Here is a 22,461-nt window from a genome sequence, read left to right as displayed (position 1 = left end):
AAGGAAAAAAAAAAAAAAAACTGAAGGAAATGGGAGTTAAGGAAGGAGAATGAGAATAAAAAGTTACGAAGAGGACGGCAGTCAGGTGAAGAGATGGGGAACAAGAAAGAGATGAAACAGGGAGAAGAGAAAAATACAGTATAGAAAAGCGAGAAACTGCAGGAGAGAAAGGATGGCCACTTAGAAAATGGACAAGGGTTTGGGAGTCAAGCTGGGGAAGAAGAGGGGGAATGTATACGTTTGTGAAAGGTGAAGACAGTGAGATCCTTGAGGAATGGCTATCAGGAGAAATGTGAGGAAACTGGAGATGAAACGAAGAGAAAAGCGTGCTGTGGAAAGGAAGAGAGAAGACTGGAGGGATGGGAAGGGTCGAAGCTGTAGAAAAACTGGAAAAGGGCAGTACATGGAAAGAGGGAAAAGGTGGCGAGGCAGATACTTGGGTTAGGAATGAAAGAGGAGGTGACGGGAGAGGTATGGAAACTGGAGGCAAGAGACGGAGACTGAAAGGAGCATAAGATTAAATGAAGATGGAAGACAGTGGGAAAGGATGACGTTAGGATAAGGAAAGGGACTAATTGAGGTCCTGATGCTGTTTTATGCCAACTTGGAGAAGCTAATGCGTTGACCCTATTACAAGACTGGCTGGGAAGGATAGACGTGTGGAACTGGAAGGAAAACTGATGGGAAGGATATTGGATGGAGGGAAACAGAGGGAAGAGATAGGAGTAACTGATAAGAAAGGGCCGATGAAGCTATAGACAAAGGGAGGATAGAGGTTAGCAAGGTGATAAGGCTACTCTCTTCAGTTCGAGGACGTATATACTATTCTTGCTATAAAAGGGGGAAAACGGAGACAGGGAGGGAAAGTGATTTAATATTGTGTGTGTGTGTGAGGGGGGAAGAAATTAGGAGAATGCAGGGGGACGAGGAGTGAAGAACTTAATCATTCACATAACTATGCTGTGTTACTGTGTTTTATTTCATTTAGTGTACCATCTTGATCAAACCTCTTTTCTCACTTACCACCCTCTCAAAAAGAATGGAAGGAGGAAGGAAAGATACTGAGGGGTAGGAAAGAAAACAAAAAAGACAAGGGGGAACTCTAGATGAAGTGAAAGGGAGGAGAATGGTGAGGAAGAGGTGGAGTAGAAGAGAATAAATGATGGCTCTGGAGAAATGGAAGGGAGAGAACGAAGCCATGTGTGGAAGATAAGGAGGGAGAGGAGGGCAAGTGAGGGGAGGGGGAAGGAGAACAAGATTAAGGGGAGAAAAACAGTGCTGGAGCTAGGGAGAGGGGAGAACGAAGAGGTAGGAAGAATGGCGAGGGGGAGAACGCGGTGGAGGAAGACGAATATCTAGGTTGGTGGAGAAGCAGACGTGAGGGAGAGAGGAGGCCAGAAAGGAGGGGGAGGGAGAGAGGAGGCCAGGAAGGAGGGGGAGGGAGAGAGAAGGCCAGGGAGGGGGAGGGGGAGAGGAGGCCAGGGAGGGGGAGGGAGAGAAGGGAGTACAAAGGAGAACATGGAAAGTAAACAGCAACAGATTTATTGGAGTATTGTAGAAGGAGAGGAGGGAGAGGGTAGGTTGAGGGGAGGGAGGGAACGGAGAAAAAAAAGCAGGAGAGGAGAGAGAGAGAGAGAGAGAGAGAGAGAGCATAGGAGGAAGATAAAGGGAGAGGAGGGTAGGAAAGATAAAGAAGGACAGAAGGGAGAACAATGGACTGGAAGATGGAAGAGAAAGAGGAGAGCTTGAGGGAAGGGGGGGGGGAGAACAGAAAGAAGTGACGGGGGGAACGGGGGGAAGGGGGATGAAGGGAGGAGGAGGGAGACAGGAGGTTAGAAGGGAGGGGAGGGAGAGAGGAAAGCGAGAGGGAGAGAAAGGGGCAGGGGGTAGGGGAAGGAGGGGGAAGGGAGACAGAAGGAGGGAGAAGGCGTGTGTGGTGTGGAGTTGTGGCCTAAGCTGAGAGTGACGGGGAACGGCGCGGTCACTTCCCAGCCAGCACTTACCCCGTCAAGCAGTCACCCACAGTACAGCGACACGCTAACCAAATCCATCACAGAGACAGAGAGCTTCCAACCCCTGATATCTATGGCGCCAGCATTCTGACTTCGCCAGTTAGCTACACCCATGGCACTTCTCAGGGTACGTGTTCCTTTAGTGCCTTCCCGAAACTATTTTTTACAGTTGACAAACATTTTGACCAAAATGAAATTGCCAGACACTGATTCGAGTAACGCTTCATTCTTTTTGCTTCCACAACGCAATTCGTATTTCCTTTTTTTTCTGGGAAGCTGTATTGTTCACTTTTAATATAGTGCGTACAAAAACATACTCCGATCAGTAAAATTAGTGCTTTAATGATTGATTACATGACGAAGGATTTCATGACAATCTGGGTATGGCCAGGGGATCTTATTCGGCTCAGGAGGTTCGCCTCGAAGTCAATGGACTAACTAGATAAAAGGTGTCCACACTAAGGCGTGGAACATATTCAAGCGAGTGGAATATGTTTCAGTTGAGCAGTTTTTGATGAAAATTATGATAAACACAGATGTTTTTTACATTCACCACTTTCCGCTAGTTTCACATTTCGCTTCATTATTTATTTATTTATTTTTTAGTTATTTATATATATTTACCTATTTCATGCCACTAAACTCAAATACTCTTGTAGCACTTGTGACTCGTGCTAAAGCGTATGGTGACAACGGTACCAGACATCACCAAGCATTTTCTATTTCCTCCTCATCCAGCCTCATTGTACATTCAGTGACTTCATTTCTCTCAAAGACGATAACTTTACTCTTCCCTACATTCACCTTTAGATTCCGTTTCTTACACACACTCCCAACTCAATCACCAAGCCTTGCAGTTTTCCCTCATCTTCACATAATTATACGGTATCATCTGTAAACAACAGTACAGGGAGTTTCCAGACACTGCCCTCTCTCATTAGGGTTGCTCCAACATCCACTGCCCTACCTTGTATCTCTTTTATAACCCCATCCAAATACAGAGTGAGCAACCATAGGGACATGATACACCCCAGTTTCAATCCAACATTCAAACAGAAAAATTCACTCAGTTCACCATCCACATGCACCGTAGCCCTGGCACCCTCATACATGCTCTTCACGACATTCAACAACTTCCCATCTACTCCATATATTCTTAATAATTTCCACATTCCTTGCATATCCATTGTGTCATATGCTTTCTCTAAATCCATGAAGACCGCATACAACTTCTTTTTCTTTTTTAGAAACTTTTCCATTAAAGGCCTAAGAATAAATATCTGATCTACACAACCTCTTCCTTTCCTAAAACCTCCCTATTCTTCTCAAACTAATTCCTCTGTTATTTTCCTAACTCGGTCAGTAAGTATCCTATCATACACTTTTCCTATTACGCTAAGAAGACAACTGCCCCTATAGTATGATTACCACACACTTCTTTTTCCCCTTTTCCTTTGTACGGGGGAATAATTATACTTGACTTCCAATCCTCCGGGACTGTACCTTCCTCCCAGGCCAATCTGCACATCTTCCATATCCATTCGACTACTACTATCTCCCCCCCATGCTTCAGCATTTCATCACACACTCCATCAATTCCTGAGGCTTTCCCCATTTTTACTTTCCTCAGTGCTTCCACAACTTCCGTCCTACTGATTCCTTCCTCTCTTCCCACCTCCTTCCTCCTCCCAGCCATTCCCCAGCCACTTATGCTCGCATTACTTTCATTCTCTATGTTCAACAATGCCTTAAAGTGTTCTCTCCATCTGATCATTTTTTCTCCCTTCTCCAAAGCAATATACTGTACCGATTTTATCTTTCACTCTCCGACTTTTTTCTTTGACACTCTGTCTAACTCTTTTACCTCTTTCCAGAACATCCTCTTACATTCCCTCCACTTTACACTCAGATCCCTTCCATATTCCTCATCCACTCTCTTCTTACTCTCTACCTCTCTCTTCCTCTCTACATATAACTCTCTCTTTCGTCTCTCAACTTCCTCCACTCCCCTGTTTCTCATTTACTCACTCTATGCTTTCTTCTTTTGTGCCACAGCCTGTCTCACCTCTTCATTCCACCATGCTGTTCCTTGCAACCCCTTTCGTCTTCTCCTTACCCAGTACACCACCTCATATGCTGCGCAGATTTCTTCTCTGAATATCTTGCACACGCCTTCCACGTCCCTCACCTGCTCCAAATCATATTTACCCAATCGCTCCTTCATTTCGTTTTTATTTCATTTATTTATTTATTATTTATCTTATTGCTACTTTGAGAAAGGCGGTTACATATGGACATGTTAATTTTTCATAAGGATTCCAAAAAGGTATTATACATGTCTGTAATCTCAATATTACCAAAAAGTACGATTGGAGGCTGCCCCAGTTTACCTTCTACCCACTTGTTGGTATGGAGAGCAAATTTTGGCTGTGTGTTCGGGTTTACTTTACCGAACAAAATTCTTCTCTAGTCCATACCCGCATTTAGGCCTCATACATGCAGAATGGAATATTATGTAAAATATATTATATATAACTACTGCTCGTTTGATAATCGTGTTAACGTGACTCGAGCGCTGAAGATCATATGGTATTCATTACAAAAATTGTGCGTTTCCACAATTAGATTCATTAAAGGTTAATAATGAATATCGACGCTTATAATGTAGGTATATGTTATTCTTTTAATCAGTTTAGGACTACAGTGGATACAATATATTTACGGAGATTCTTAGTCAAATCAAGAATAGTTTCATTTAACAACAGATGCATTCTTGTAGTACCAGAGTTGTAAAACACTGGTAGCAGTATTAGTAGTTCGCTATTTCGTAGCAATGATGTTATAATATTGTTGCTTAGTAAAAATAGTAGTTTTGTTTATGATTATGACACTGTCCAAACCAGTAGGATTTTATAGGCAGAGGAGAAGCATCGTTGTTAATGACGAGCTAAAATAATCTGCCTGAAGTCGTCATAGTCAAGTTAATACCTAAAGCAACAAGAAATTCATTATTATATTAACGTCAGTAGATATATGTGTGATAGTCCAGCCCACGAATACTCCACTGAGGATTTTTGCTGAGTGATTAGGGAGGGAAGGCAATACTCAAGAGACTGATCGTGTGAAATATACAAATAAATGAAGAATTACACACAAAAAAAGGACTGTATATATATAGCAGAAATTGAATAAGTGAGAAAAAAAAACTCTGAAACCCAGCTCAAGAAAGTTCGCTTCGTAGGTGAAAATAGAAAAAAAAAAAATGCTTCATGTGTACAGATTAATAATGCAGCCCGTCATTGTTTATTTATCTGATCTGCCAGTGATTCAGGTCATGCACTTCTTCCATATATTTTGCATTGTCCAACGATTTTTTCATGAACTCAGTGTAGTTTTTGGGAATTTAGAACAGTGTGTGTGTGTGTGCGTGTGTGTGTGTGTGTGTGTGTGTGTGTGTGTGTGAGAGAGAGAGAGAGAGAGAGAGGGGGGGGAGAGAGAGAGTTTTACACGGCACTTTTTTTTTTTCTTTTTCTCTTCCTTGTTTCTTTTTCCTCTTTCTTTTCTTTTTCTTTCTTTTCCTTCTTTCTTCTTTTTGATCCTCATTTTTCTTCTTCTTATTTTTCTTTTTTAGTCATCGTTTTCTTACTTCTTTACTCTTTCTCCTCTCCGTTTGCCAATGTATCTCACGCGTTGCTGTCATATTCATTTTTTTTTTCCCGCCAATTCTATCACGCGTTGCTGTCATACTCATTTTTTTTTTTTTTCCCGCCAATTCTTCACCGTAGGGTCTCTTCTGTACTGGATATTTTTTTTAAGTTAAAGATGGCGGTCAATTGAATGGTAGAGATAGCCGAACCATCTATCTGGAAAATTTATCAGTACCTTCGCTGGCATGTTTACGGGAGGATGTTTTTTGTAATTGATTTCTTGCAATTTTCGGACGATTTTTTCTGCCTAGTGATTTTTTAAAGCTGGAGGGGTTACACATCGTTCACCCTTTCAGTACGAGACGCCTTTCCTAAATTTCAGAAGAATCGTATAGAGGTAGCAAGGAAAAAAAAAAAAACGCTCTTGAAGGAAAGAGAAGTCTGAATTGAGAGAGAGAGAGAGAGAGAGAGAGAGAGAGAGAGAGAGAGAGAGAGAGAGAGAGAGAATTAACCGAGAAATGGGTTGTGATGGCTTGAATATCCTGCGTTTTGGAGGTTTCGTGGCGATAGTGGAGGCATATTATGGCCCCGAAGATGATTTTGACGTACGAGTATTATAGTTGTTTACCAGTACAGCACTAGTGATGTTTGTAGCAGTTAGTTGGGTCTTTAAATAATAATGCGGCGGCATAGTATAACTAGAAAATTAGTTAATATTATGTTGTGCTAGAAGCCTGTGACCGGACCGTATTCTCGTCTGCGAAGGAAGCTCCTTAACACCTTTTCCTAGGCGATTTGTATTGCTTATTGCACCTAACGGTCCTTCTCACTTATGTAAATCCTTCTAATATCGCCTTATTTTACATATATAGCGTATACTAGGATATTAACTAGCCATACCGAAAAAATAAATCGTTAAGGAGGAAGTTCTAGGGAGCCCCCCTAACCGACGAGAATACGGGCCGCTGACTTTAGGTGGGTTGGAAAATTGAGGCGCAAACTGATGAAGAAAGCTGTGAAGGATGACTGGTGATAGGTATGAGTAATTTAAATGTTTATACACTGACCGTGAGTTCAGTTAAAACGTATAGTTATGAACATAGCATGGCTGAAATAGTGATACGGCTGCAGGGTTGGTGCCGCCCGCGTTGTGTTTAAACTGTTACATCGCCTCGCAACGGTTGGCGGGCAACGGGTGTCAACACATGCACTGCTGACGTCACCACCATCACCATCACTGCCTCTCCGTTTAATAATCAATACTATTATAAGTCACTCCAGGATCGTCCGGCTGAAGTATTGTGAAAGATATCCAGTCAAAAGCTATGTGTGAATAATTGGCGTTGCGAAAATATGCTTCCTATTTTCAAACCGTCTTGATCCTGGGAGACACGAAAAAGACAGAGGCAGTCAGAGCTAACGACACCCACACCCACCATTTTTTCCATGGACCGAACATTTGACTTTGCCACAGATTACCTCCAAAATAGAATCAGTTCATCCTTGCCTAGCCCTTAACCCTACCACCAGTTCTGGTACAGATCGGATCATAACTGCTTGAACTGACCTCTTGCTATGGCTGTCACCTTTGACCTTTCCTTGTGACTTTGACCTTTGACTGATCATTCTGAAAACAGAATCCCTTTATCCTTGCCTTGTGTGCGTATATGGGTTGATGATAGTTATTGAGTTTAAGACAAACGTTTCTCTCTCTCTCTCTCTCTCTCTCTCTCTCTCTCTCTCTCTCTCTCTCTCTCTCTCTCTCTCTCTCCACTTACATTCCCACGCACAGCTTCGATCAATAACCTACTTAACTGTTCACATTGGTCACACACGAGAATGCGAACTACCGTAGAGGGGAAAATGGAAAAAAAACAAAATAGATTGGGCCTGTGAAGAAAAGCTTTTATTTATTTTTTTTTTAATGAGATTTAGAATGTAACTCATTTCGGTGAACTAATTTTTTTTATCATTTTTTTTTTAACTCAAGACGATTTTTCTCGGTCTTCTACTAATGGGCTTTTCTAAACTAATAAAATCTCCAAGTAACTCTTTGATCAACCCCTTCAGCCCTATCTTGCTTTATAATGTTTTATTTTAGCTACCGGCAGACTTATATGCAAATTAGGGGAGAATTTTCAAATAATCTTCATCATATCCTCCATGTCCAGAAGCTGAGCATAATCGTTGAGAGAAATAATTGTGGTAAACTAATATGGGATACTCGGACATCCATACGACTGATTTCCTTTCATAACTTTGGATACGTTTTTACATAAAGAACTAGACAAAGCAAGATTTTTTTTTTCCACGCCTTTCCCTGATCTTCCTGCAGAAACCAGTCATAACCCGCGTTACTTTTCGTCTCGTAACAATGATGTAAGTATGAAGTTAGAGCAGGAGGCAGAGGAAGAGTCATGAGTTTCCTTGTCCCTCCTGGAGATCATAACCTGACTTAAGACAGGGACTAGATCTCCTGGAGATCATAACCTGACTTAAGACAGGGACTAGATCCTAAGTGCGTTTGTTTATCCCGGTCCTGATTAAAATGAAAAATACGTCATCGCGGTGATGGGTTTCATAAGTAAAATGTAACAAAATGACATACGCATGCGGAAGGGTTTATGTTTGAGCATTTAGACCTACACACACACACACACACACACACACATATATATATATATATATATATATATACATACCCCATCAGGAGGGTAGGAACCCGGAGCTAGGCTACTCTCGCAACATTTATGGTGAGGGTGATCAGCCTCACACTCCCTTGAATGGGATCATGTGAGCCATAAACACCAGCCACCCCACGAATTTAAACACTTATAGGCTCAGTCCGGTTGGAGGGTCTTAGCCCACTAAACCACCAGGCATCATACGGTTGTATGGTTACCACCCAACCTAGAAAATTGTTTCCTGATATACATGAAACAGTTTGCCTTGTCATTCAGTGTAGGGTCACCTGCAGGCAGTTACATTTAGTGATTGAATGGCGGGGTATCTATGTATCTGTCTATAATATCATTAGTTATTTGTTTTTATACGAGATCAATATATAGTCTAGTACTGCAGTGTAAACATCCACAAACTCTGCATCATAAATCTGAAAGACATAGGCCTATGGTATACACTAAGTACACATAGCAGCGTTATCAATAATGTGTAGGTACGGTGGGTGGGTGTCAGAATAGGTACCTTTGATAAATTGGCTATTTGTGCTGGAGTCTGTGAAGCGTTTTCAGTGAAGGATATGGCATGAATATTTAAACAAGGTCTATGAGACACCAGGCTTTCATGTATAGTGTGTGGCTTGGGTTGCTTTGAATACATTGGCCCTACTTACCCCTGTACATACATCCCAATATGATGGTTCATTGATATTGTATATATATATATATATATATATATATATATATATATATATATATATATATATATATATATATATATATATATACAAGCGTGTGGTGAAGTGGGCAATTAGAAAGCTTGGGACCGAGGAGTGGCTGCCTGAGTGGTTATGGCTGTGTAGTGGGTACTGGCACCCAAGTGAAAGTAAATGGAGATTTGAATGATGATTTTTACGTGAATGTTGCCGTGCATCAGGCTTCAATCTTGAGTCCTTTATTGAATGTCACGAAGCTTGAAGCTCTCTCCCGTGACTTCAGAAATGGACTTTCATGGGAGATGTTTTATGTTGATGGCTTCGTGTTGATGAGGAGAAGGTAAGAGAGACGGAGGAAAGATTTAGGAAATGGAGAGACTAAATGGCGCAAAAGGGTTTCAGTGTGAATGCGGATTTAAAAAAGTGATGATATTTAGGGCTCGTGGCGGTACTGTCAAAGCAGGGAGTGACTATGTGCAGTTTACCACAAGGGTGTGGGAAGTAACTCCATCTTGTGCAGCATTTATAAGTGGGTGCATATATAAGAGATGCAGTGATATCACACGTAGATTAAGAGATAATGCTGATTTCGTGTGTGCGGTGTGCCAGAGAGATTATGCAGAGATTGTCAGGTGTGAGAGGATTGAGCTTGCTGGCGAGTCTCTTGAGTGTGTGGAAGAGTTTTATTTTACTTATATATATATATATATATATATATATATATATATATATATATATATATATATATATATATATATATATATATATATTTATTTATTTGGGGGACATGTTATGTGCTGGAGATGCGGCTGGAGCTAGCTCCGTGGCTAAGGTAAAGAGTGGTTGGAGGAAGCTTAGGAAGCAGTTGCCCCTCCTGACAATGAGAGGACTCACCCTCCATGCTAAGGGATCTTTGTATGCAGCATGTGTTGAGTTTCATGCTGTATGGTAGTAAGACCTGGGCCGTAAAGGAAGAGGATATTTGTTGGCTCGAACGTACAGAAATGACAATGATTAGATGTATGAGTAGCGCGTCCTTGAATGTGAGACGTGGGGGGAGGGAGACTAGGGTTGCAATTGAAGAGTTGAGAGGAAGGATGTGACTGGAATGTACTGGTGTTGTGATGAGGAGGGGTAGATTGCGACTGGGTATGGGGAGAGGATGGAGGACGGTAAATAGGTGTGAAGAGTGAGAAATTAATGTTAACGTCGGGGATAAGGTTGCGAGAGACAGACTGAAAAAGATCTGGGACGACGTCATAGAATGTGACCTCAGAGATAAGAGACTGAATAGGGAGGGTGCCAGAGATCGAACAGCGTGGAGAGCCGCCATTAGGAGGCCAAGGCCGACGCATGCAAACATGTTGGAGTCTTTATAAACGAAACGATGCGATACGATCTTGTTACAGAGCAGTTTATTCAGATGATGCGAGATTTCAGTGCTATGGTTAGATACTGCCTTCATTAACTCCTTCAATGCAAGAGGCTTTTCCTAGGAGAAATATCGTCTGTAAGTAGCAAGAATAGAAATTACATCATGGGGCTGAAGGGGTTAACCGATAAAAATACAGGTCTGCAGGAGTGAAATATTAGGTGAATTAAAAATGTGTTCTGAAGTTCGTCTCTTTGCCTACAGATGGCGCTGATGCTGCTGGTGATGGCACTGATGGCCACGCATGTTTTGGGGGCAGGTCAGTATTTATTATTACTGTTATTATTATTATTATTATTATCATTATTATTATTAAAATTATTATTATTATTATTATTATTATTATTATTATTCCTCTCCTCCTCTTCCTTTCTTCTTCTTCTTCTTCTTATTATTATTATTATTAATCAGCATATTATTATTATTATTATTATTATTATTATTATTATTATCATTCAGTATAATGTCTAACAGCCATCTATCAGCTAGATCTGCGGAAAAACATGGTCCTTTCACGTCGTCATCGGCTTTTTTTTTTTTTTTTACATTGTCTTTTCTGATGCATCATTCTCAGTAATTTTCACCTCGATGTAGTGTTTGCCCTTCATATCCTGTACGTATTTTTAAGGGATGTACTATGGTATAATTTGCAACAGTTATCCCGTGATTTTTTCTTCTTCTATGATGGGAGTGTGCTGGGCCTAAGATGAATAAGTGGTTGACTGATTATTAATGTACTTACCGTTACTGGTAAGTGGGAATATCACAACCACTACCACCACCACCACCACCACCATCATCATCTCCATCATCATCATCGTTGTTGTTCTTCTTCCTTTTTATTATTATTATTATTATTATTATTATTATTTTTCACCATCATCATCATCATCTTTTTATGTCTGATATTTCGTAATTTTCGCCTGGTTTCTGATCTGTCTTCCATATATTTTCATGCATTCTTTCCGCTCACCCACTTCTCTTATATTAAATTTTTTCAAACTTCCTCGCGGACAAATAACGTTTATATTTTAGTGTGTGAAATGTACGGAGAGAGAGAGAGAGAGAGAGAGAGAGGGCGGATACCCTACATTTCACGGCACAAATACGTTCCTTGGAGACTTGTAGACCATAACGAACAACAGCGAACCTTTTTACCGTCCGCCACTAAGGTAAATATGTCAGTCCTCGGCGTGGGATTGGCCTAGCTGTCTCGACGGTGTGTCGGAGTGTTTTTATTTATTTATTGTTTGCCTGAATCTTTCGGTTCGGCAAGGATGTTGGTCAGTTTAATATGTTTGTCTTTCTGTTTGTTTGTTTGTCCGCACTCTACAGGTCACAGTTTTGCGTCAATCGTTCTTAAAAAAAAAAAAAATCAGAAGGTAGATATCCATAAACCTTGGACGCCTATTGTTTTTCCATTAAACTTAGAGGCCCTGGGCTGGGTGGGGGGTGGGTGAATCCCTATCTTTAACATGGGTCAGATTTTCAACAATTCATATCTCCGTCAATTCTCATCTGATCTTTATGAAATTTGATAGACACATAGAGGGTGGCAATGTCTAACGTCAGACACAGTTGGATACATCCGGCAAGCGCTCTGCATATGACAGTTTCATTTATCTATCTATTTGGTTTGCAGTTACCGAGACTTGGTTTATTATCATACAATGTGTGCTTCACTCAGTTTGCAGACTTAAGCCAATCTGGTGAATTTTTTTTATATATATAACAGAGGAAGGAAAAACAATTAAAAAAAAGTAATCCATACACCAGATTACTGGCGTCCTCCTTTCATAAAAAATCTGTAACAGACTTGAACAGCTGTAGGGTGAAGTTTGGAGGGAAACAACTCTGGGGAGGCGAGTTCCAGAGAGATGCAGTTCGGGGAATAAAAGAATTCTGATAGGTAGAAGTTCTGCAATATGGCTGTGTGAAGTTCCAGCCATGAGCGCTGCCAGATCCCCGTGTAGCACGCGGGAAGGCATGGGGAGGTGGCACCATGGACGCAACCTCGTCTGAGCATTTGCTCATAAAACTTAATAAAAACTTCTGGAAGTGGCACAAGTTAAAAAAGAACAATTCAGTGTGCAAAAAACTGTCTAGTGCTCGGGAGGGGGGGGGGAGGAAAGAGTGTTGCAAGAGCTAAGATTGTCCATGTTGTTTTGTATCCGTGACTAGAGTTTAGTCCTTCCATACGATGATGTCTTGTTATATTCGGTTCTCAGTCAAAATACGAATATCGAGATTAATGAAGGCTGCATCTACCATCCACTGAATATTAAAAAGCATCTATACAAAATTGCACAAAATCACCCTAGAAAGAACATACTGGAAAAGACATCACCATATTGAACGGAGTGAATTGCATTTTGTCTCGACATTGCGTGCCGAACAGACCTGCAAATTTACTGAAAAAGCATAGGTGTCGGAGTGACTAAATGCAGGTAATCGAGGTTTGAGAGAGAGAGAGAGAGAGAGAGAGAGAGAGAGAGAGAGAGAGAGAGAGAGAGAGAGAGAGTTTACTACACTACATGAATAAAAATGTCTAATCTGGTATGTGCGTATGTTTTTCGTACACTACTTTCGTTAGCACAAGGGCCTTGGACTGTGTGTGTGTGTGTGTGTGTGTGTGTGTGTGTGTGTGTGTGTGTGTGTGTGTGTGTGTGTGTGTGTGTGTGTGTGTGTGTAGTCTGCGGTGACCAGGCGGCAGGTTTCACTACACTGCCGTGGAGAGTTCGTAGTTCCATCATCCTTTGCGATTTAGGTTCCCTCTTACGCGTTAATTTCTCTTAAATGTTATTTATACCCGCTTAATATCAGCACGATTTGCGTTACAAGAAAATTTAAAGGATGAGATGGAGCCATGGATGAGATGGAGGGATGGAGTGGAGAGGTTTATGAGAGAGGGGTGTGTGAGTTGGGAGCGGGACAGTGAAATGGCGGGGGACAGGGTGACATGGAGGCGATTTGTCCGTGGTCACCCTTTACGGGATTAAGGCGTCTGGCAATAGATAGAAAATTTAAAGCTCAATGTGGAAAAGTTATCGGTAAGGAAGAGGCTTGTGGAAAATCTCTATAGCTGCTAAAAATGTGACCATGTTTTTCTACATATGAGACGCACGGAGCTGATGCACCTCACCTGTATCCTCCAAAAATGGAATTCAATAAAAATGGGTTTATTAGCTATAGATCGTGTGTAGCGCAAAAAAGAGCTTTCAGTTTTATGTATTATACTGTATATCCATTTTAGTTGAACTCCCAAAATGTCTGTTTTCAGGATTAATGCGTGAAATGAATGTTATTAACGCGTAAAACTCTCTCTAGCCTGGTATTTATTACATTTTCCTATACAGTACACAGCCTTACCCTGCCAGATCTTCTTGAGTAAAACCAATCTTTGTTAAATATGACACGCAATAACAACATACATCTTCCATTTTCTTTTTAAGCTTAAATAACATACCAAGCGAAGAGCCAGTTTAATCTAGTGTACCGACTGGGGAGGCGCACGCGATGTGAGGTATGAGGCGGGAGAATAAAGCATATAAACCTAATGGACTGAACACCGCACACAAGGTTCCCATTTGACTACATCACGACACGGAGGACCTTGTCAATAATTCCAGACGGTTACTACAACACACACACACACACACACACACACACACACACACACACACACACACACACACACACAATGAGAGGGTTGGTTAAGTGTGTGCTGGTCGGTGGCTCTAGGGCGGGGGAAGGGTAGAGCCGGGTGGGAAGGAAGGGGAGTGTTTGTGGTACCCAAGGGAAATCGTCAACAAACAGTGGATTATTTAAGGACTCAGAGTATAAATAGAAATAACGTTGTTTTAGGAACGCTGCATAGTTGAAATATGAAAATAAATTTGCATATACTATCATACTCTAACATCGTCATCATTTTCAGGCAGCATTTTATTATATGGACTTTGTTCTATCTTACCTTTCTTCCCCATACTTAGGAATTTCGTCCCTCTGTCTCGTTTTTAGACGCCTAAATCTCACCTCTCACTCCCTTTCTAGTTGAACACTGTTACCCAGGTTTTCCAGTTGTTTCTCTCTCTCTCTCTCTCTCTCTCTCTCTGAAAAATGTAACCTTCACTTGTTCACGTAATGTTTTACCACAAAGCTCACAACTTTTAGCTCCAATCGATACTTAATATTATCCACTTCATGCTTTTCTGACAACTTCGAACATTAAGGCCTAAGAAATCCTTTTATTTAATATACATTGTAACCAATTTTAACGTTATTATAATATTCGATAACAGTTTATTAGTTATCACGAATCGTTTTGTTTTACGCATTTTGTCACTTTGGTGTTCTATGGTTATATGGCTGTGATGTGTGTGTAGGTCTATGAGTAAAGACAAGCCTATTTATATACAGTCTTATACACTACTTAAGTTTGGGAAACATATTAAATACGTCTCCAGATTTTATTCCCTAAGCTGCAAGAACAAGGGCACAAAGGAACAGATATATACATACATACATACAAGGTTTACATCCAAGGAATGGTTGGGGTTTGTTGCTCGTGTAATGCCACTCAGGGATGAGTGAGGCTGGTCGCTCTCATCTTAAATGTCAGGACCAACTTGCCTAGCCCCGGGCTCCTACGCTCCTTGTGGGGCAAAGTAGGATTGGATGATATATATATATATATATATATATATATATATATATATATATATATATATATATATATATATATATATATATATATATATATTTCAGAGAGAGGGGTTACTCTTCTTGGTGTTATTGTGTTTTCATGGTTGACCAAACATCATCCAGTCCAATTCTTTGTCGTCTGTTTTTGTTGTCATGAGCTGACTGTCTAAACTGTTTCACATCTTTAAAAATTCTTCAGTGCATTCTACTTCCTGCTTCAGTTCACATTTTTAGAGAAAAGAGATGTGAATAATTGTTTCTTATTTTATTTTTTAAAAATTTCGGACTGTACAGTATGTTCGGTGCAGCAATCATTCAGTTGGTAATATTTTTTTCTTAGCTGAGTAAGCTTGTCTTTATTCTGTTAAAATAAAATCTCCATATGTGATAGTACGAAGGAAAGGGTTAGTATGTTACTTTAAGTCAGTGCCAAATGAATTTCCTCCCCCTGAATAAAATAAGTTTGCAAGACTACACCGGTCACGTGCAGTAGTATCAGGGAGAGTGTTGTTTCTCTTGCTTCTGTGTGATCTTTGTTTTCTAAGTTTTACAGCCTTTCAAACACAATGTCCACGCATCTCGAAATCAAAGGAGCTAAAATTTACCTTACCTGGAATGGGATTTTACTCCGTGGTAGGCGAGCGTCTACCATCCGCTCTTTCGATGCCGTGCTGCTTTCGCGTGACTCTACACTAACAAGCCAAATGGATTCATGTAAACCAAAAAACAGATTACTACATTAGGTGGTGGCCACATAATCATATGGCGCCTGATGCTTTAGTGGGTAAAGCGCTGGAAACGGATTGGGTCTGTAAGGGTTAACATACGAGGGTGTTTAAGCTTGTTACTCATATAATGCCACTCATGGAGAAGTGAGGCTGGTCACCTTCACCTTAAATATAAGGACTGAGTAGCTTAGTCCTCAGCTCCTACGCTTCTGATGGGGCAAAAAAGTTTGGATGATGGATGGATGGATGGATTTTACTTCGGAGACATTTAACAGCTTAATTGTTATATCAGTATGCTTTCTAACGATAATAAATTTAGTATATATTAAACCATCAAAACTTGAATGTGATGTGTTTTCAAGCAACGGTATTGTGATTATATTTTCAAACACTAGTGGAAGTAACGTGTTCAGACATCTCAAAACGATCAGAACATGCATTTGGCTTACATTTTTTTTTTTTTTTTATAGAAACAACGTTGCGGGCTTTTAGCCAATGGTTCTTTATTCTTTGCACACACAAAAAAAAGTATCAAAACATCAGTTGAAGTGACAGTGAAGCGAAAATATACGATGAGACTCTAGGATGGGGAAATGTTTAGTGGAAAGACTGGGTAGTGGGATACAGATGTGTGAATAATCATAAACTATGTACGGTAGTAGGACCCCAGACTGATGGAATGAGAGATTGTGGAATGAAGGATGAATAAAGTTCTCCTCCCAGGATGGTGATGTTGGAGATATTAACCCTTTCGCTTTCCTAACCTCCTTCTTACCTCCCTTGCCTAACCTTCTTCCTGCCTAACATTCCACCTGCCTAACATTCCCCCTGCCTAACATTCCCTCTATATAACGCTTCCCCTAACCTTCCTCCAGCCTAACCTTCCTCCTGCTTACTCTTCTTTCTACCTAATCTTCTTCCTGCAGCACCTCTTTCCTCAGCGACTCTTCCTTTCTTACCTCGTTTCAGTTTCACGTCTCTCTCCCACCTCTTTTCCTCTCCCTTTCCCACACTTCCTCCTTTCACCGAGCACACTCTTCCCTCTTCCCTTACCCACTCTCACCTCCTTCCCCCTCCCTCTTCCCACCACCATCTCCCTCACTTCCTCTTATCCACTTTCCTCTTACCCTCGTTCACCCCTTCCCTTTAGCACTTTCCCACCCCTTCCCTTTCACCATCCTCTCCACCACACACTGTCCCTCCCACCATCCCCTCCACCACACGCCCTCCCTCACACTACCTCCTCCACCACACCCTTCCTCTCACCATCCCCACCACAACACACTACCCCAACTCTTCCTCTCACCATCCCTTGTGTACCACACCCTCCCCCTCACCATCTCTACCCCACGCCCTCCCTATCACTCCACACTCCACTCTCTTTCACCACGCCCTCCACCCCACACTCTTACCCTCATCCATTCTCTCTCTTCTCCACCCGTCCAGTATATCTCCCCCTCACTCTTACTGTCCCCCCCTCTCCCGGCCCGGCAGTCCCCCCCCTCCCCCGGCCCGGCAGTCCCCCCCCTCCCTCAGCTCGTCTATAAGTGGGTGGGGCATAAGTAATGAGTGTGTAAACTGATACTTGCTTGATATAAACACGCCAGCTCTCCCCAGTAACGCACACCACCACCACCACAGCATTACAACTGCTACCACTACCACCGCAATCACCACCTCAACACCGTCACCACTGCTACCACCACCACAGCTTCACCACCACCCACCACCACCACAACAACACCATTACTACTGCTACCACCACCACTCCTATCACTACCACAACACCATCACCACTGCTGTCATCACCACAATAACACCATCACAACACCATCACCACTGCTATCATCACTACAATAACACCATCACCATCACAACACCGTCACCACTGCTATTACCACCACCACCACCACAACAGCACAACAACACCATCATCATTGCTACCACCACAACACCATCACCATTGCTACCACCACAACATCATCACCATCGCCACCACAACACCATCACCATTGCTACCACCACAACATCATCACCATCGCTACCACAACACCATCACGATCGTTACCACAACAATTCCATCGTCACTGCCATCACCATCACAGCACCATCACCACTGCTTCCCCCACAACTATACCATCACCATTTCTGCCATCATCACTCCTACCGTCGCCACACATCGTCACCATTGCCACCATAACCACAACCACCGACACCACACAATACCATCACCACGACTCCCATCACTAACGTCACCACCACCACACCGCACCATTGCCACCACCACTACTGCCACCTCACCACACAATCACCATCACCGCCAACACCATCACCATTACACCACCACCACCACCACAGTGCACCACCACCACTACCACACTGCACCACCACCACCACACTACACCACCAATACAACAACAACAACAACACCCTAGCCATCACAACCAAAGTACCACCGCCACCTCCACAACACTATAGTCACCATTACACAATAACACTGTCATCACCAGCAATTCAACCCACACCATCAACACCACCACCACGTCACAGCCCACACCACTTCCACCAACAACCAGACCACCACCACAAACCACCACCAACAACCACACCACCACCACAAACCACCACCAACAACCACACCACCACCACAAACCACCACCAACAACCACACCACCACCACAAACCACCACCAACAACCACACCACTACCACAAACCACCACCAACAACCACACCACCATCACCAAAATCCACACCACCACCACAAACCACCAACAACAACCACACCACCACCACAAACCACCACAACAACCACACCATCACCACAAACCACCACAACAACCACACAATCACCACAAACCACCAACAACAACCACACCATCACCACAAACCACCAACAACAACCACACCATCACCACAAACCACCACTAACATCCACACCACCACCACAAACCACCACTAACATCCACACCACCACCACAAACCACCACCACCATCCATACCACCACATACCACCACCACCACCAACATCCGCACCACCACCACCACCACAAACCACCAACAACCATACCACCACCACTAAAATCCAACAATAACTACACCACAACCACAAACCACCACAACAACCACACCAACACCACAAACCACCAACAACAACCACACCACCAACAACCATACCACCACCACTACAATCCAACAATAACCACACCACAACCACAAACCACCAACAACAACCACACCATCACCACACACCACCTGCAACAACCACACCACCACCACAAACCACCACCACCAACTACACCACCACAGCAACTTTATCATCCCCTCAACCCAGTCTCCATCTAAGTTGATTTTCGACTCTTTGGAGCTTATTTTACATGGAGGCGATTTGTTTGTGGCCACCCCTTAAGGGATTAAGGCGTCTGGCAATAGATAGCTAGATTCACTTTGTTCATGGCAGACTAACATAATACCACAGATTTACTTCCTGTTCCCAGTACTTCATCGTGATCAGCACCATAATCAATGTTCATTTATTGTTACAGCTTAACATTTAGGATGAACAGATAGCAATTTTAGGCCGAGTTCGAGTAAAAAGAGTATAGTTAACTTTATACGAGTTTGGGAGTTATGTAATGCATCATATTCACAGACTGTAGGTTTTAATTGCAAGCTTTTCAATTTCCATATAAATTCCCTTGATTTTGTGGATAGTGTTGTAATATCCCTTCATCTTATTGCAATATGTAAAGATAATATAATTCTTTCACCTTAACCTGAACTAGATTTTCGTCCTTTTGAAACCCATTTCACAGAGCTCAGTAGCAGAAAAACAAAATCTTGCCGCACTCCATCCTTTCACTTGCACTGCTTCGTGACTAGCATCATATTCCGCAACTCTGTTTTTGCAACTCAGCAATTCAGCATTCGAGATGGAGATAAAGTTCTGGACCAGGTATAAATTAAGTATAGTCCTCAGCGTTTAGGCTTCCTTTGTTCAGTGTTAGTTGACAATAAAGAAATATGTATGAAACATTTCGGTATAGGAAATTATTTGTGTGCGAGCAAATCTGGTAAGATATTGTTTGCAAAGTAAATAGTGTCCCCATAGGCGGCCCCAGGGAATCACTCTAGGTCCGTAAGCACTGCCTTCCATCTCTAGCCCATGAAACCCACACATGACACCTGACCCTCTCACCCCTGCAAGGCTACAAGAGGGACGACTGGGCCACGGTGTATGAGATCATTTCCGTGTATCATGATGGCGACGGTGATGGCAACAAGGATCCGAACTAAGCCCTGCTTCTGCTGACCATCAGTAAAGATGTCACAGATATGGGAGGTTGCAGGACATTGTGTAACAGATTTTAAGCTGAATAAATTTTTAGAGATGTACGATAATTTATGTACCCACTCACCAAATTTTACGAGTCCTGTATGTGGCATTAAGGATATTACAGAAATATCTTCAGGGCGGCATCGCAAATGCATGCTCATTTTCATTGTGACTGTGGTTTTACTTATATCTTTATATTTTCCACACGTATTTTAATTATTTTTTCATATCTTGGCTATAGTATTTCTGACTGCGTTAGTATGATATTTAGCCGTGAGTTTTACAAAGCTGAGTTATAAATATTTGTATTTTGCAGCGCCAACTCCAGCTTTGCACGGCTGCTATGAAGCGACCCCTGCTGCATCTGTGTTCTATGATATGGCACTGGGAGACTTCGCCGATCTTCCCGTAGACTGCGCCGGTGCCTGTCTCCAGCACCAGTACGCTCTGGCAGCCATCAGCGAGGGAGAATATTGCCTCTGTAGTAACGATGATGGTAAGCACTGCACGTTACACAGTGCACGTCCAGGTCTTATAAAATCCAACCATTTCTCTCTTAACCACATCACCACGACGACGTATTTTATATCCTATTGATGCAGGTATCAAATGATGTTGTTCAGCTCTGCCGAGACTTCGAACGGAAGAAGTTGGACATAGCTCTCATTAACCCATTCACTACCGGATGTCAGTCCTGCGGCAAGCTGAAAAAAAATTGTCTGGTGGTAGCAAGAATAAATTAAAAAAAAAAAAAAAAAAGTCGCTACACTGAAAAGGTCGATGTTGATCCTTTACGTTTCCCTTTCCTCACCCCTTCCTTCCAACGCGAGTAAATCCCCATTTTATCTCTCGCTGAGCTCTGTACTCTCCTCATCTCTGCCTCTTTCTTGCTCCCATCCCTCATATGACTCTACCCTTTCACCGCTTACGCCTTATCCTCTTCCCTTCCTTTCCCTAACTTTCATCCCTTTTAAACATCCTCTACTCTTCCCATCCCTTCACGTTCAGTCCTTCTCCTCTTTCCGTCCCTCCCTTCACTTTAGCCCCTTATCAATTTATACCCCACCCATTTCCCTTCCCTTCACTCACTTTCATCCACCATAAACTTATACCTTATCCTCTCCCTTCCCTTTCTTCACTTTCGTCCCCCATAGACTTACATATCAACTTTTTCTCTTCCCTTCTCTTCCCATCATACAGCATTTATTTCTCTTAAGTTTATATCTTATCCTCTCCCCTTCCCTTCCCTTCCCTTATATTCGTCTTTCATAAACTTACACCTTATCCTCTCCCCCTTCCTTCCCTCACTTCCATCCATCGCAAGCCACCTCCTTCCCTCCTCAACCACTTCGCATCAATGACGTGTATGATGTTCTGTTGTCGCTACCACCATACGTTTTACTCAGCTCTGGGGAGACGTTCAAACCGGAGGGATCAGATAATTATACAGTAGTCTTCATTAACCCCTTCACCACTGGATATCTGTTCTGGGTTGAATCAAATTGCCTTGTGATACCGATAATAATAATAATGATAATAATAATAATAATAATAATAATGATAGTAGTAGTAGTAGTAATAGCTGTAGTAATAGCGGTAGCAGTACAGTAGTAGTAGTAGTAGTACTAATAATAGTTGTAGCAGTACTAGTAGCAGTAGTAGTAATAGAAGTAGTAGTATTAGTAGTAACAGCAGTAGCTGTAGTAGTAGTAGTAATAGTAGTAGTAGTAGTAGATACATCGTGGCATTGAGTGGTTAAGCCTATATCGTTTCTGCTTTCATTACCTCACTTCCAGATGCCATAGACCACTCCATTTCATTTCTAAGCCATTTTACTTCTCATTTCCTTCTCGCCCTCTTTCATTTTTCAGCCTCATTATTTGTCCTTTCTTTCCCTCACCCTTTTTTATTTTTAAGCCTCATTATTCCTCCTTTTCTCCACCCATTCTAACCTTTCCCTCCCCGTGTTAACCCTTTCAATCCTGTGACGCCATTATCAGTGTATTCTTGCTAAATCCACACGGTTTTATTCAGGTGAAGAGAGGCTTTTTCAAACTGGAGAAGTGAGATATACTAGGTTTAATCCCTTAACAAGAGATCTAACTAAAGCCGCATGAAATCGTCTAGTGCTAGCCAGAAAAAAAAGAAAAGAAAAAAATTACAAACAAGATTGCATTGTCGGGGTTGAAGCGTCTCTCTCCCACCCTCAC

At 42.1% G+C, this 22,461-nt stretch overlaps 1 protein-coding gene across 1 annotated transcript; it reads left to right on the top strand.

Annotated features, from left to right (window-relative positions):
- The first annotated feature begins 10,699 nt into the window (after positions 1–10,699).
- Positions 10,700–21,129, top strand: LOC145392178 (uncharacterized). Its single transcript, XM_080266627.1, has 2 exons — positions 10,700–10,744; positions 20,568–21,129. Exons 1-2 carry the CDS (start codon positions 10,711–10,713, stop codon positions 20,846–20,848), a joined length of 315 nt encoding a protein of 104 aa, XP_080122753.1. The 5' UTR covers positions 10,700–10,710; the 3' UTR covers positions 20,849–21,129.
- Positions 21,130–22,461: the final 1,332 nt, after the last annotated feature.

Source organism: Coenobita brevimanus, chromosome 21 (assembly GCF_032717465.1).
Source record: "Coenobita brevimanus isolate Jiangsu-jjx chromosome 21, ASM3271746v2, whole genome shotgun sequence".
Taxonomy (NCBI): domain Eukaryota; kingdom Metazoa; phylum Arthropoda; class Malacostraca; order Decapoda; family Coenobitidae; genus Coenobita; species Coenobita brevimanus.
The sequence above is the reverse complement of the archived record's forward strand: the minus strand, read 5'-3'. Positions and strand labels throughout refer to the sequence as shown.